Source organism: Geotrypetes seraphini, chromosome 14, assembly GCF_902459505.1.
Source record: "Geotrypetes seraphini chromosome 14, aGeoSer1.1, whole genome shotgun sequence".
Classification (NCBI taxonomy): Eukaryota; Metazoa; Chordata; class Amphibia; order Gymnophiona; family Dermophiidae; genus Geotrypetes; species Geotrypetes seraphini.
In genome coordinates, this window is record NC_047097.1 from 72,768,384 (window position 1) to 72,785,714 (window position 17,331).

General features: G+C 45.7%; 1 protein-coding gene across 1 annotated transcript in view; it reads right to left on the reverse strand.

Moving 5' to 3' along the window:
• The window catches only part of IGDCC3 (immunoglobulin superfamily DCC subclass member 3), a 108,082-nt gene that overhangs the window by 32,909 nt on the left and 57,842 nt on the right, over positions 1-17,331 (reverse strand). Inside the window, exons 3-6 of the mRNA XM_033920129.1 lie at positions 10,948-11,092; positions 7,982-8,112; positions 4,262-4,399; positions 120-278 (exon numbers count right to left, since the gene is read on the reverse strand). Of these exons, the coding sequence (XP_033776020.1) occupies positions 120-278; positions 4,262-4,399; positions 7,982-8,112; positions 10,948-11,092 (573 nt within the window). The remainder of the gene's footprint in view (positions 1-119; positions 279-4,261; positions 4,400-7,981; positions 8,113-10,947; positions 11,093-17,331) is intronic.

The following is a 17,331-nucleotide window of genomic DNA, read 5'->3' on the forward strand; positions in this document are numbered from 1 at the left end:
CGAGGTCACAATATTGTTTAGATCTTGGATAAAGAGGTTTCCCGGCACAAAGAATGCTACAATTCAAACCAGAAGGGCCTAGGGAACTGGACGAGGTACCAATCTGAAAATGGACATACCTTGTACCACGAGTCTCCCCTGAGCTGTCCGCCTCACTCTGGTGCCAGGCTTGTTGGCAGCGCACACATAGATTCCTGAATGCTGTACGGTCAGGTCCGAGATCATAAGATTCCCGGTACCAAGCACCTGGATTCCCTCCACACCGATGGGACGGCCATCTGAGCAAAGGATAAAGATTCAGTAATGAGCACTGGGTACTTGGACTCGTGGGATGCCCCTCATGCCAGGAATATGTACTGTAGAAATTTATCATGATTTATTTACTGACTTTTTGAAAGAATTCACTCAAGGCGGTGCCCAGCAAGAATAAGTCAGACATGCTGAATGGCAAGAATGTGTCGGGCCTGACACCTTAACACACGTTTCACCATGCACCCCCTTCATGTATTCTAGCCTAGCAGAGCAGCAACAGACAGATTTAGGCCAAATCCAGGGCCTTCTTCTGCCACAGAGACCTCAGTTGAACATTCCTATCCTAAATTTTGTCCTTAAATGTTTCTTTGCTCTGAATATTGCTGTTAGTCATCAGGGTTTGATCCCCAACTGGTTGGCCAGACTTTGGTCTTGTGGATATCTTTCCTACCCCAGGCCTGAGGCCTCCCTAAACAGTCCAGATCCACAATGGATATGCAGATTGGATTGGATACAATCTGGAGGCAACTTTAAGCATTACTGCCCCCACTTTCTGGAACGTTCTGCCCTTCATTTACCTTAAGATCAATCATTTGCTAGGTTTAAAATGGCCCTCATTCCTTTAACTGATTAGCAGAGAATGACAAGGGGACAAATTTTCCCCATTCCTGCCCATCAGTTCTTTTCCTGTCCCTGCCCCATTCCTGCAAGTTCTATCCTCATTTGCACAAGCCTCAAACACTTGAAAATCACAAGTGTTTGAGGCTTGTGTGGTTAATGCAGAGCTTACAGGAATGGATGGGGCAGGGGGTACGGCACGGGGAAATTGAGTTCCACTTGCTGGCATTTGGGGGGGTCTCCACAGCAGTGCCCAGATGGGACTAGGCAAGTTCAGCCACGGACTCTGCCTCCTCTCCTTTCCTACTAAATTGCATTTCTTTTCTTTTTTTTTACTTCAGTTATGACTGAATTTTATTCTGTTGTTGGTTTTATTGTAAGGTTCCCCAGACGGTCTCCCCGAGGCAGGGCATCACATGATCAATGACGCATGAGGAGAAAAGCTGGTTTTCCAATGTATGCAAATAACATGCATGCATATTTACTGCAAACCCAACCGGCTATGGGGTCGCCATACGTTTGAACATTTTCATGCCCTCCAGTCTTCCATATAAGTAAAACTAATGTTTATGCACTTGGACTAGCTCCATTCCAGTCCTCGAGGGCCACAACCCAATCAGGGGTTTTCAGGATTTCCCCAATTAACATGCATAAGATCTATCTGTATACAAAGGAGGCACTGTATGCAAATATTGTAGATCTAATGCATATTCATTGGAGAAACCCTGAAAACCCAACTGGGTTGGAGCGGTCGAGAACCAAAGCTGCCTTCCCCTGCTCTAGTCTTTGAGGAGTAACAGGCCCAAAACCAAGAAAGGCAGGGTTCAAAGCCTGCTGAATTAGAGAATGGCACGGGGTCAAATTTGTCCCCAATCCTCTCTGGATCATGCCAGCAGCTCACTGCTCTATCCAGATATTCAGTGGCAGCTAGGAAGTTCTTCTTTACCCAACGTGTGGTGGACACCTGCAATGCGCTTCCAGAGAGCGTAATGGGCAGAGTACGGTACTGGGGTTCAAGAAAGGATTGGACAATTTCCTGTTGAAAAATGGGATAGAGGGGTATAGACAGAGGATTACTGCACAGGTCCTGGACCTGTTGGGCCGCCGCGTGAGCGGACTGCTGGGCACGATGGACCTCAGGTCTGACCCAGCGGAGGCATTGCTTATGTTCTTATGACACTGCTTTTTGCCTGTGGCAGCTTGCTTTTAAGCACCACACTGACCACCAGGGGCTCGATATCATCCCCTACTTGTATGTTTCTCATTTAATTCCCTCTCTGCTCCCTTTCTTTGAAGCCCCTCAGTCCTCCCAAACCAGCCTCCATATTCCCCAGGCAGTCCCTTTCAGCCGCAGTCAGGCCTGCATTAAAGGCACACTGGTACCAATTACAGGCCATCCCAGCCAGATCAATATGCACTGGCACAGACAGCCGCTTCATTAAAAATCTCAAAAAGGAAAATAGCAACTGTTATTGTTCTTAATTTGCCCCTTTTGTGCCTGCTTCTTTCCCCCAACACACTGTAACCTCTTCTGCTCTCTCAGAAACACTGGTCCATGTCTCCAGCGGGCCGGGCGCTTTTCCCTCCCATTACCATATTTAAGCTCCATTGCAACACTTTCCCCATTCAGCATCTGAAGTGGTGAAATGTACTCCATTATTCCCAAACACTTTCAAGAAAAGGGGCTCCCGGCAGCCAGTCAGCCTCTCGCCCAGCGGCTTCTGTGTCCAATAAGTTCCCAATTCATTGGCTCCCAAAACTATAGCCCCGGGGTTTTCCTCTTCAATGGTCACCCTCGGCAGCAATCTCCTTCCCACTGTGGGATTCCTTTTGGAGGGCTTCTGTAGGCTGCCATCGGCTAATCACCAGCCTCTCGGGCGCTTTTCAAGGCTGCCCCGGCTTTGCTTTCTTCTCCCACTGCAAACAGCACATTATTCTATCTCAGTACCTTGCATGAAGGAGGCCAGTCAGCTGCCTGTCAGCAGAAGAATGAGGAGGGGAGTGAGGTATTCATCAGGAATGCTCTTTATGGGATGTGGGCTTGCCTGCCTCTGTTTGACTAGGAACACAGAAGCCGGGGAAATACTGTATCTGTTTAAGGCACCATTAAGGGCTTAAGGTTTCACCCTGGCATTAAGCAAATGGTTACATTTTACAGACTGGAAAACGCCGCAGCACTTCAGATCCCTGGGAAAGGTTTGGCATTAATTCTTTGTGTTTTGTATTTGGTCAAGTCTTTGTGGGCAGGGACAGGCTAACGAGCCCTTGGTCCTACTCTACCCTCTATGCCAGCACTCTAGGAAACCCTCCTTTAAAAAATGCAAGGCCTTGTGTTTGCTCCGCTTACTTGTAGGGTTTAGGAGGCTTTTCCCCCACGTTTTGCTTCATCTAAAAGAACAGAGTCGAATCACCCTCCATCAGAAGAACTATCCTTTATTTTGCCCATTTGTTGACACTCGCAAAGACCACTGGAGTTAAGACATAGAAACATAGAAGATGACGGCAGAAAAGGGCTCCAGCCCATCAAGTCTGCCCACTCTGCTTACCCACCCCCTGTCTATGCCCTAATGACCCTCATAGGGATCCCACATGGGTATCCCATTTATTCTTAAAGTCTGGCACGCTGTCTGCCTCGATCACTTGTTCCAATGATCAACCACTCTCTCTGTGAAGAAATACTTTCTGGTGTCTGCAGCAGCCACTCCCTCCTCCTCCTCTCCCTATTGGCTAAGGCTCTTAACATTTGCATCTCCTTTTCCTATAGGCTAAGGCTCTTTACACCTGCATTGTGATGTCATAGAACTTTCTGATTATAGAAACATAGAAACATGATGGCAGAAAAGGGCTACAGCCCATCAAGTCTGCCCACTCTGCTTACCCACCCCCTGTCTATGCCCTAATGACCCAATTTTCTTATCTTGACCCTCGTAGGGATCCCACATGGGTATCCCATTTATTCTTAAAGTCTGGCACGCTGTCTGCCTCGATCACCTGCACATAGTGCGTTTTAAGCTGTATGTTTTCCAGGGAAGCTGCATTTGCACCTCAGAAGGGAGCATGCGGTTAGGGTTGCCAGATTTTACCCCTCAACCTGTCCTCATGCTCGGAGCCGCTTCAGGAGGGCATCTGCACATGCTCAGGTGTAACGCAATGACATCACACATATCCATGCATCCATGCATGTGCAGATGCTGTCCCAACGCGGTTCCGAGCTAGAAGCTCTTCAAAACCTAGACAAAGTGCCGGATGCCCGGGCATGTCTTCTAAAAAGAGGACAAAGTCCAGGTAATTCGGCACGTCTGGTAACCCCACATGTGGTTATGATTTGCTTTCAGCAGAAGCCCTGCAGGTAAGACATGCCTCTGGACCTCTCGGTCCAGTCCGTACTCACCCAGCCGGCTCCAGGACACTATCGGCCTGGGGTTGCCAGTCGCCATGCACTCTAGGACAGCCGTCTGGTGCACAGTCCGAGTCAGGTTTTCTGGGCCAACCAAAATCATGGGGTCCTTATAACCATGCGAATGAGAGCCTGTAAAATCCAATGTAATTCGATTGATTTGAACACAATTACTCCTAACTACACAGATGAAATCTCTCCCTCCCTATTGTATTTACCATTCACGTCTCTCTGTCCTGTCGATTATTGTAACTTACTGTATGATAATGTGCATCTAATAATGAGATAATGTATTCATTTTACTTATGTACGCCGCTTAGAAGTGTGATAAGCGGGATAACAAATTTTAAATAAACTTGAAACTTGATTGATAGCCCATTATTTCAGCTTAAAGCAGTAAAGACTGGGTTACACCAAATACATCAACCAACCCATAAAACACAGTGGGGTAACTATTCACTATCTTTAGTTTTATGCCTGGATAGTCAGTGCTGGACCACGTCTGGTCACTGGTATTGGCATCGACTACCTGAGTATGTGCGGGCAGCCAGCACTTAACCAACGAAGAGCCAAAATTCAGCCTTAACTGATTAAGTTCAATCAGACAAAGTCAGGAGTGCGATTTTTGTGGTCCTATTTGTCCAGTTAAACTTAACTGGTTAAGCTGAATATTGGTACGTAACTGGTTAAGTGTGAACTCCGCCCCAGAACGCCCACTGGGTAGCCGATTTTGGCTTAGGCAGCTGTTTTTAATGGCTGCCGGTTGGCGAACAAGCCAAATGATAAATGCCAACATTTTAAACTGATTTTCAAGGTGCCCTACTGATGCCTAAAAAAACGGTGCCAGAATTGCACCTCCATAGGTGCTTTACAGAGCCTAATGCCACTGCAGGTGTGGTTAACACCGGAAGTGGCATTAAGCGCTGTAAATCACCTTGTCCAATTTGAAGCAACTAAGATTGGCCCTTTCATGACCATCATTTTGCTCTATTGGTTCAAATGTTGGCCCTTTCACCGTTGGACTACTGCAATTCTTTAAATGCTGGTTCAAGTTCCTCTTTGCTGAACAAATGATTCACAACACAGCAATTAGAATGATTTTGAGGCTAAAACATACGACAGTATTTCAAAATTTTACCATAAACTTCATTGGTTACCTATAAAAGTTTGATAACTTTTAAAATAGCTGCAACATATTTCATATTTTTGCCTGCAAGTTCAGCAAACTTTCTTATTCTTTCTCCTCATTCACTTTTCACTTTTATTAATGAGATTTCCATCTATTAAAGGCATAAAATACAAATGACCATTTTATAGAAACATGATGGCAGATAAAGGCCAAATGGCCCATCCAGTCTGCCCATCCGCAGTAACCATTACCTCTTCGTCTCTCTAAGAGATCCCACGTGACTATCCCAGGCTTTCTTGAATTCAGACACAGTCTCTGTCTCCACCACCTCTACCAGGAGACTGTTCCACGCATTTACCGCCCTTTCCGTAAAAAAGTATTTCCTCAGATTACTCCAGAGCCTGTCAGCTCTTAAGTTCATCCTATGTCCTCTCATTGCAGTTTCCTTTCAAATGAAAGAGACTCGACTCATGCGCATTTACATTACCTAGGTATTTAAATGTCTCTATCATATCTCCCCTCTCCCGCCTTTCCTCCAAAGTATACAGATTGAGATCTCTAAGTCTGTCCCGATACGCCGTATGACAAAGACCGCGCACCATTTTAGTAGCCTTCCTTTGGACCGACTCCATCCTTTTTATATCTTTTTGAAGGTGCGGCCTCCAGAATTGTAGACAATATTCATCTTATGTACACTTATTTTGCAACCAGAGTTTGGAATAGTTTGTCATCAATTATTAGGACAGTCAAACACTACTTAACCAGTCAGCACCGCTTCAGGCTGGTTAAACAGTGCCGAATATTACCCGGACTGTCTGGCGGCAGCTACTAGCATCGCTCCTCTCCCCTCTAGAGTCAAAGAAATCATCGAGCAGAACTTCAGAGCTGCCTTTATTTATTCACCATTTTCCCCTTCCTTGACACTTCTCTAATACATCAAAGCAGTGCTGGGCCTTCAAAATGACTTAACCTTTTCTCTCCACTCCGATTTGATATACAACAGCTTTCTCGATGACCTAAAGTGTGTTGGCTTTGATAGAGAAGAAAGGACTCATGCTACAGTACGTGCAGCAGAGAGGAGGGCTAGTCAAACAGAACCATGGCTGCAGTGGCTGGGGGAGGGGGAGTGTACTGCCCCGTGCCCCATCTCCACGCCATGCTCGTGCCCTCCCCTGCACTTCTTTAAATCTTTACCTGTGCAAGCAACTAGTCTAGCCTGCTGTTCACGCTGAGCTGACTCCCTGTGAAATCACTTCCGGGTTGCGGGTGCAGGAAGTGAGGTCAGAGGGAGAGCCAAAGCCAACGCTGCTTGTGCTGGCAAAAATGTAAAGAGCTACAGGGGTGGGAAGGGAGGGCACGTGGAAGGAGCGGGGGAGGGGGCACCTTCTCCCCTCGTTAAGCCATTGCATTGTGTTTCAGGCCTGAGAGCAGATTTGGAACAGAAGAAAGGCGCCACAGGTCCTTGGACTAGGGTGACCAGATTTTGCTATTGTAAAATCCGGACTCATGGCCTGTACCCATCCCCGCCCTGTTCTACCCAAGTCATGCCTCATTCCACCCCAGTCTTGTCCTCCATCCCTGCCCCCCTCAAACTGTTTTCGTGCTCGGAGCTGTGTTGGGAGGTGTGATGTCATTGCGTTGCATCTGCAGATGCCCTCCTTATGCGGTCCCCAGCTGGACGCTTTTCAAAACTCGGACAAAGTGCTGACACTTTGGATGGTCAGTTCTTTCATCTCTCTTTATGGTTTTATTTCCCAATTCCAGTCAGTAGAGAATCCAGGATGACCAGAGGAGAGGAATGATGACCTGGGACCGTGGACTCCTGGGTGTCTGCTCCTGCTACTCTCGCAGTGCACAGCTGGGCCAGGCCGCTGCTGCAATTTGCACCTGTTCACTGCAGCCTATGACACATCTGTAATGCGTCTTCACGCACTGGGCCAGTTTGAGAGACAAGAATCGGGCTTGAGAACTGGTTTGAGGTCTCCTGCCTGGGGCCCAGTGTTACCACTCTTTGCTTAAAGGAAGTTGCTCATGCTTGAGGATCTGCTCAGGGGCAGCTGACAACTTCATTAAGAGATTCTACAGACACTCGGCGAACGCTTTCATCTCAGTCGCTTTGAAGCGCCCCTTTCTCCACAGCGGGGAGCTGAGAGCCAGGCCAGTGATAAAGCTGCAGGCACAGTTACCAGTCAGTCTCCTAATTTATGGGGGGCTGAGCTAAGGCTTCAATTTTGCTCTCCACAGAAGTCCAGATTTTTACACTACCACTAATTCTGAATGAAGACTGTGCTGGACTTACAAAAATGGTTAAAAGAACAGGCCCAAAAACAAAACCTTGAGGCACACCATTGGTGACTTCCTTTTCCCTCAGAGCGATCTGCATTAACCACTACCCTCTGTTGTCTTCCACTCAAACAGTTTTTCACCCAGTGTGTCACTTTGGGGCCCATCCCGAGGGCACTCAGTTTATTTATTAGACATCTGTGAGGAACACTGTCAAAGGTTTTGCTAAAATCTAGCACATTCCCTCTATCCAATTATTAACTGTTCCACATTTCCCAATCATGCACCCCCTGGTTACTAACCTGATATGGTGAGCTTGGCCTCCGGACTAAACTTCACACTTGCAAGGTTTGTAGCGACACAGCGGTAAAGTCCAGCATCTTCTGTTCTCAAGCCAGTGATCTGTAGGACTCCAGTGGGGAGCAGCGTGTACCTAAAACATATTAGCACATCAACCGTCAAGCCCGTAAGGACCAGTTTGTCCAGTTCTCTCTTCTGACCCTCCCTCGCCTTTCCCGCCTGTCAGTAGAGAAGTGAGTCCTTTGCTAACCACTTTATCTCCCTAGGCCATTCTGCTACCAGTGGCGTAGCGACAGAGGCTGGCAACCAGGGCGGTTGCACCCGGGTGCCCCCTTGTACCTCTTGAAATATTCACTGGTGTGAGCAGCATCTTCCACCCACTGCTTGTGCCGGCAACTAGTGGAAGATTGCTGCTCCCGCTAGTGAACATTTCAAGATATAGGGGGGGGGAAGGGGGGGTTGCACCCGGCATCACCGCACCATGCACCCTCCCACTCTTCTCCGGCACTTGGGTGCCCCCTTGTACCTCTTGAAATATTCACTGGTGTGAGCAGCATCTTCCACCCACTGCTTGTGCCGGCAACTAGTGGAAGATTGCTGCTCCCGCTAGTGAACATTTCAAGATATAGGGGGGGGGGGGGAAGGGGGAGTTTGGGCGACAGGAGATACCAGCACCCGGGGCAGTCCGCTGCCCCCCACCTACTATGCCACTGTCTGCTACAGAGTCTGTGTGTGATCTTAAACAAGTTATTTAATTCCCCTATGCCTGAGTGCTAATCCCAGCTATGCCAGAGAGTCTGTGTGTGACCTTAAACAAACCCCTTTATCTCGCTGTACCTCAGTGCTAATCCCCGCTCTGCCTCTGAGGCCCCAACGCTCTAAACTTACCGTGCCTTTAACGTTCATTGCTAAACCACTTCTAACCAGTTTAGCGTACACGCATTTTTAGCTTCCTAATCACAAAATGGCTCTGCACGGTCTTTTCCGTGCCCTGTAGCAGCCTCCGAGAATACTATGGAAATATAGTACAAGGAGCTCATTAATCTTAAAATGAGCACTCCGGGAGATGGCCGGACATTGCCAGGTGATGCAAAAAAATGAAGTGTTGGCCTTTATCGCGCCAAAATTACCAGCAGGTAGTGTCGAATCGCGTGTGTTAAGCGTATACTGGCAGGTCTGGGGCTGCTGATTGATGACAGTTGGAAGATAAGAGTACACAATAAATGCATTGAGGGTTGAGGGGACACCAATAAAGCATATATGTCTTCCTATACGCATATGTTAAAGGTGCATTTGTTAAAACCATATACCGGCAGGACGGGGCTGCCAATTGCAAAAAGTAAAACAAAACAAAACACATTTGCATGGTTTGCTGGTAGTTCTCTGACCCCTCACCCCACCATGACGCTTAGAACGTGCACCTATGATGCGCTACAATGAGACAAGCCTATGATCTGCATGCCTACGACATAGCTTTTCCTGGCACATGAACGGCTCAGCTCTTGTGCGCAGGCACCAAACACGGTTCCTCCCCCTTCACCGGGATACTCGGCTCAAACAGAGCCCATATAATTTTCATGCTGTTTGCGATGACAAAAAAAAAAAAAAAAATCGCTTTCAACCCAGTTGCCGGAGCTTTGTATATCCTGCCCATAGTCATCTCTGGCCGAATGGGATTTGTATACCGCCCTTTTGTGGTTCCACATTCAAAGCAGTTCATATATATCCAGGTACTTCTTTTGTACCCAGGGTAATGGAGGATCAAGTGACTTCATGAGAAAAAAGTCCCTCTGTCAAGCTGAGCTCCAAGTTATTCAGAATTCAGCAATTCGACTGATTTTTGGTTTGAAAAAATGAGATCGTATTATCAAAAATTACACTGGCTGCCGCTGGAAGTGAGAGTTTTGTTTAAATTTTCTTGTCTTTGTTTTCTCATTTTTGGTTTTCTCATATTTGGTTTCTCATTTTATTTTGGATTGTTCTAACAGGCCTACACGTAGAATACACATGTTCACTTATCCAACAATTAAAGCCTGTCGAGTAGATCGGCGGATGTCATAATGCCGCTTTACAGAGCAATGGTACGACCACACTTGGAGTACTGTATCCAACATTGGTCTCCCTATCTAAGGAAAGTTATAACCCTGCTGGAGAGGGTGTAGAGGCGAGCCACAAAGCTAGTAAAGGGTATGGAGAATCTGAGCTACAAAGAACGCCTCGGAAAACTGGGATTGTTCACCCTCGAGAAGAGAAGATTGCGAGGGGATATGATAGAGACTTTTAAAATACTAAAAGAATTCGACAAAATAGAGCAAGAAACATCGTTATTCACACTGTCAAATGTGACACGGACTAGAGGTCATGGACTGAAACTGAGGGGCAACAGGCCCAGGACAAATGTCAGGAAGTTCTGTTTCACACAGCGAGTGGTGGATGCTTGGAATGCTCTCCCAGAGGAAGTTGTGATGGAAACCACCATTCTGGGATTCAAGGGCAAGTTGGATGCACACCTTCTTGCAAATCACATTGAGGGATACGGGTAAACAAGGTCTTCATCAGGGAACACCTAGCTTAGCCTCCGCGTGTGCGGGTCGCCGGACTAGATGGACCTAAGGTCTGATCCGGTGAAGGCATTTCTTATGTTTCTTATGTTATGTTTTTTATAAAAGATTCCTGGACAGAACTCTTGCTTTCCAGGCTGGTAAATTGAACGATCGGCTGGGTAATATCATCATGCATTCCTCATCTTATTTTAGTTTCAGAAAATCAGTAAAAACGAAATTGTTTAATCAATTTGTAACCTAAGGATTCATTGTTTTACTTCTTTTATCTGTATGATTTTACATTGTGCTTTTTCTCTGTCCAGCACTTCTTATTGTAAACCGCCTCGAACTATTATGGCTTTGGTGGTATATAAGAATCAAATTATTATTATTATGCTATTCCTCAGTATTCAGCAGGTTCTTACCGAAGGTTGTCTGTGTCCACAGGGACTCGGTTTTTCTCCCATGTTATCACAGGCTCCGGGAGGCCACGGACCTGGCACTGGAACCTCCCCACACCTCCTTCCTCCATCACTGTGTTCTCTGGGAGGACGTGGAAATCCGACATGGCTGGCAGGGAAGAGAAAAGAAAGAGGTAATTAGGAACCATGCTGAGAAACTTCCAGATCAGCACGGAGGAGCTGCACCCCTCACCACACCCACATCGGAAAGGAGCGCATCAAATGTGCAGAAAGTACAGTAAACATGTACAGTACGTGCTATAGCACTGAACTGCAAAGTGAGGAAGGGAAGAGAAGTCCTGTGTAGAAAAAGCCCAGGTGAAGACCCCTGAGAATTCCCCAATATAGCAGAACAAGCCAATACAGCTAAGACTTAAAATGGTTGCTGAAAGAGCAAAATGGACACTATGACTAAAAACTGTCAGCTCTGAAAGACACTTCTGCTTTCTTGAGAGCAAGGTCAAACAGAAGGCACAGCTGGAGAGAAAAACAATTCTAGTGAAAAATGGATCTTGGCCCTATAGTAGCAGGATAAGCTGATAGAAGTTTCACAAGAAAAAGGATGAAAAACTCGCCACGATACTGACAGATGCTGCGCAAGAAACAAGAGATGTAAAAATAGCTAACCACAAAGCTAAGAAGCCGTTAGGCCCAGGTGCTCGAAAGGAGGGACATTTACTGGGAAATAGGATAGAATTAGATAAGAAAAGGCGTGGCACACAGAATCACTTATTATACTAACCAATCCATAGATTAATAAATGAGATAAGGAATATGATTAACCAATGAAAATTTGAAATGTAACATGCACCAACGTGGGCCAGAGCTGTCAGAATCATATAAAAGGAAGCTCCGTGGACCATAGTTTCAGAACTCTTCAGAAGTTCTCCATCAGTCTGGCCAGCCTGGTGTATGCTCTATTACTCTGTATGCTGTGTGATTTGTTCCTATAAGCTATTGCTGTTTGATTATTAAATGTATATTATTTGAACCAGCATAAAGAGAGTCGAGTGGTCTTTCAGTGGAGGCCGTAATAGCCGGCTCTTCAAAAGGTGACATACATGTAGGTGGAGCATGGACAGGGCAGCCATTAACAGAAACAAGTTTACATGCACAGCATTCCACACTTAGATGTGCCCATTTACACCTGCCAATCACCTGAAGGAAGAGGCGCGCCTACACTTAAGCATGCTAATGCCCAGACACTGTTAGAAACACAGAAACATGACGGCAGATAAAGGCCAAATGGGCCATCCGCAGCATCCACTATCTCCTCCTCTCCCTATTGGCTAAGGCTCTTAACATTTGCATCTCTTCTTCCTATAGGCTAAGGCTCTTTACACCTGCATTGTGATGTCATTGAACTTTATGGTAATAGAAACATGATGGCAGATAAAGGCCAAATGGCCCATCCACAGCATCCACTATCTCCTCCTCTCCCTATTGGCTAAGGCTCTTAACATTTGCATCTCTTCTTCCTATAGGCTAAGGCTCTTTACACCTGCATTGTGATGTCATTGAACTTTATGGTTATAGAAACATGATGGCAGATAAAGCCCATCCGCAGCATCCACTATCTCCTCCTCTCCCTATTGGCTAAGGCTCTTAACATTTGCATCTCTTCTTCCTATAGGCTAAGGCTCTTTACACCTGCATTGTGATGTCATTGAACTTTATGGTTATAGAAACATGATGGCAGATAAAGCCCATCCGCAGCATCCACTATCTCCTCCTCTCCCTATTGGCTAAGGCTCTTAACATTTGCATCTCTTCTTCCTATAGGCTAAGGCTCTTTACACCTGCATTGTGATGTCATTGAACTTTATGGTTATAGAAACATGATGGCAGATAAAGCCCATCCGCAGCATCCACTATCTCCTCCTCTCCCTATTGGCTAAGGCTCTTAACATTTGCATCTCCTCTTCCTATTGGCTAAGGCTCTTTACACCTGCATTGTGATGCCATTGAACTTTATGGTTATAGAAACATGATGGCAGATAAAGCCCATCCGCAGCATCCACTATCTCCTCCTCTCCCTATTGGCTAAGGCTCTTAACATTTGCATCTCCTCTTCCTATTGGCTAAGGCTCTTTACACCTGCATTGTGATGCCATTGAACTTTATGGTTATAGAAACATGATGGCAGATAAAGCCCATCCGCAGCATCCACTATCTCCTCCTCTCCCTATTGGCTAAGGCTCTTAACATTTGCATCTCCTCTTCCTATTGGCTAAGGCTCTTTACACCTGCATTGTGATGCCATTGAACTTTATGGTTATAGAAACATGATGGCAGATAAAGCCCATCCGCAGCATCCACTATCTCCTCCTCTCCCTATTGGCTAAGGCTCTTAACATTTGCATCTCCTCTTCCTATTGGCTAAGGCTCTTTACACCTGCATTGTGATGCCATTGAACTTTATGGTTATAGAAACATGATGGCAGATAAAGGCCAAATGGCCCATCCGCAGCATCTACTATCTCCTTCTTTCCCTAAGAGATCTCATGTGCCTGTCCCAGGCTTTCTTGAATTCAGACACAGTCTTTGTCTCCACCACCTCTGCCGGAAGACTGTTCCACGCATCTACCACCCTTTCTGTTATAGAATAGGCGTGTCTCGTGCAGCACTGGGACACTTTAAAGGGGGTACCCAGTTATAGACCTGTCCCCCATGTGTTTGCAATTAAAGAGAGACTGAGACTGCATTGCACATACCCTGGCTTGGAAATGGGCTTCATTAGTGACGTGGTTTTCACAAAACGAACCCATTTGAAAACAGTGTCCCTAAAAGACCTGCCTTTTCCTCAGGCCGGGATCCTTTCTGTACCCTTGGTATCAACAAGTAACATTCTCCTAAGGCTGATGAGAGTATCGGGCTGTGAGGTCTGTGGTCAGAAACCAGTGTCAAATCTCACACCTGCCAGGTCTGGGCTCAGCCCTTTGAAAGCCACTGAAGGGCTGGGAGTGAGCGAGAACAGAGCATGGCTCTCCCTGGCTCACCATCACTTCATTATTACAGGGAGGTCTTTTGTCAGATTAATCCTCTGAGGTTTCCACTGTCTAGAGGCAATGCCTAACTGCTGTTTCCTTCACCTTTCATGCTGACCTTCAAATAGAATTTAAGTGTTCTGCTTAAAACTGTGAAAGGATCAGAAATCACTACGGCCCTAGGCTCTCTTGCTGCATTTCTTCCTAACAATTTTCTGAAGAATGGGGGTAAACAGGCTTAGGAGTTAAATATTGATATTATTCCTCTGACTAAGATGCTCCCACTTTATTACACATATTGAAGCAGGGTGAATAACGGGCTAATCTTATCTGTGAAGGAAGATATACCAGTGTAAATTCAGCCAGCAAGAACGGTCAGCGGTTTTTTTTTTTTTAAACAGAATTAGGCCCGATATTCAACGCCGGGCCATGTCCAGACATCAGCGGTGACTATCTGGGGCCTTGCCGACATGTGTGGTTGCCAGAGCTAGATGGAATCCTCTCTCTGAAACGATCTACAAAAAGAAGGGGGACTACGTCTCTGTTCTGGACACTCTGCTGCATTATTTATAGCGAAAGATGGAAAAGAAGGCAAGCTACCCTAGAGGTATAAAGACAGCAAAATTAGCAGAAAATGATCAAGTAGATGTTGTGTGCAAGCGACACATCGATCATTCGAGGGGTAATAAAGTGCCGACTGCTTTATGAGGGTGTCAGGAGTTATAAATCTATCTCATTACTGCAACAGACCCACGCGCAACTCAATCAGTTGAGACGGATCCAGAGAGAAGGGCACCTGGGCACAGAAGGTCTCTGATTCAAGCACCGAGTTCATTCTCAGAAGAGAGACATGCCCACCCAGGTGTCTAATATCCACGATCATAAGAGCAGCCACACTGGATCAGACCAGCATCCTGTTTGCGTGACTGTCTCTCCTTCTGTCCAGCTACTCCACCATGGTGATTATTAGGCATTGAAAGCAGTGGGCGTGGAGGGTTAAGTGACTTGCCCGGGGTCACAAAGAGCAGCACTGGGATTTAATCTCACAACCTCTGGGTGCGGAGGCAGCAGCTCAACCAATGAGCCACGAAAAGAAGAACAGAGAATCCACACTAGGAAAAAGAAATGGGCTGGATTAAACGGTCTTCCCGTCCCTATCTAGGTGTCCAGATCCAGTAAATAGTCAAAGAGCTCCACTGAAAGGAAGTTTATTATAGTTCTTTGAACAAAATAGTCCAAGACTACATTCTGAGTTAGAGAGGCTGAGGTACTGACAGGGTTAACTTTCCAAGTTATTCAAACTAATCACACCCTGCAGTTATTGTTAGGCCTCCAATCCATTGCTACTAGTGGGGGGGAGATGCTTCAATATTCTATTTGGTTCCCTGAAGTCCTGCTTGTCCCTCATTATTGGTCACCCATTGAAGAATATCTGCAATCCGTGTAATTATTTCAATGCATGTGACAACGTATGCTCTTGTCCTGTTTAACAGATTCCTGTTTTATATGGCTTTTGTGAACTTTCAGTATACCTGAATGTAATTTTGTTTTTTGTTCATTATTTCAAAATACAATAAAAAGATTGGAACTTAAAAAAAGAAATGTGATAGTGAAACAGCACCCCCAAGTGGCAGGACTGTAGGTGGAGGACTAAGCCCACAAGCCATCCTGGGTCAGACCGATGGTCCATCTAGCCCAGTACCTTGCTTCCAAAAGTGGCCCCAAGTAACCCAAATGGTAGCAACATTCTATGCCGCCAATCCCGATTCCACGCTACACTCGATATGGCATTGGAACAATCAATTTCAGTTAATTGTCTCACTCAGGAACATTTGTCACAATTTTTGAGTTTAAAACATCTTTCTGAATGCACTCACGTCAACTACTTCTATTTGGTTAGGCCTTTTAGGCCCTGAACCGCAGCTCCCAAGGACCCCAGGCACTGGCAATGTAGGCCCAGGGTCCTTCCTGAATCGCAGTCAGCAATGCCCAAGTCCAGCGCTACTTCTAAACATGCTCACTTCCGAGCTTCGGCATCACTATGCACCTCCAGGGACCTAGGCGCCGGTCCCAGAAGCCACACAGCGATGGCTAGTTCATTTTTTGTAACAAGGGTTTAATTGGGTTTTAATGGAGTGACTTTTATCACTGCCCTACCGCTGCCTAATTTTCAGCGGTATTTGTAGAATCTGGCCCATATTGACTACCATTGTTGGTTAAAAGCAGGATTCGCCGAAGAACGACATTAATTTTTACCACCTTTGAATTTCTAATAATTTGTATGACAGATAAAGCTCACCAGAGACGGAGATATTTGGAGATTTTGGTTTACTGCCATTCTGCTCTTTATCTCGGGTCCCCTGAGGAAGAAATCGAAACGGGGCCACGTCGGGACCCCCCCGAACCTACCATTCGAGATAAGCCATTGCTTATATCTCCTGAGCGTCATAGCTTTTGTAAGAAATAACTCTTTTTTACATTAATACAGAAAAACATTCAACACATTAGTCATATGTGAAGAATGAACAACAATATATAGCTGTAATGAGATAATTATTTTGACTACAATTTATGAGACAGACTATTTGTATTTTTGCCATCTTGACTACAGTCAACTAAATTGTAAAACACATAGTTTTTTTGGCTCGTATGACCTTGCCTTTTGTCAGAGCCAAAGCTCCTCAGTCTTCCTCCTCCCTTATAAGTGCCCGTGCCTGAGTATCTGCAGAAGTGGACCCTGGTCCTTGAAGGCTCTGGATAAACTGGGGACTCTATGAGCTGCCACTGTTGTTACTCTGCAACTCATCTCTGTTTCCCTTTTTTTCCTATCAATAATGTAGTTCTACCCTAATTCCTTTTGTTTAATAATTTGGGTTTTGTCCTGTTTTGAGTCTGTTGGTTTTATTTTAAGTTTTTAGCCTCGTTAATGACATTATGTAATCCTTTCTGGCGGAGTAACACATTTTTCATAAACTTGCTGCACTCTTTGAGCTGAGCTCCTACATGGCCTTGTACATTCCTGGCTATCTCTGTTTTCACAAACACACTGTCCCTGTGCAGAAGAGTCAAAACAGACCACGGGATCGTTCCATGTGGGAGACGGAAGGAAAGAGAGATAGAAACACAGAGAAGAAAGATAAAAAGAAAGACAGAGACAGAGAAAAGAGTCTACATCAAAATGGCCTTTGATCTCTGGTGAAATGGAATTGCACTCCTTAATCAGCAAAGGTCTTTTGATTTCAAGGAGGAGACACAGGGAGAAAGATGATTAAATTATTGTATCATATCCGATTCATAAGAGCATACAAACATAAGAACTGCCATACTGGGACAGATCGAAGGTCCATCAAGCCCAGTATCC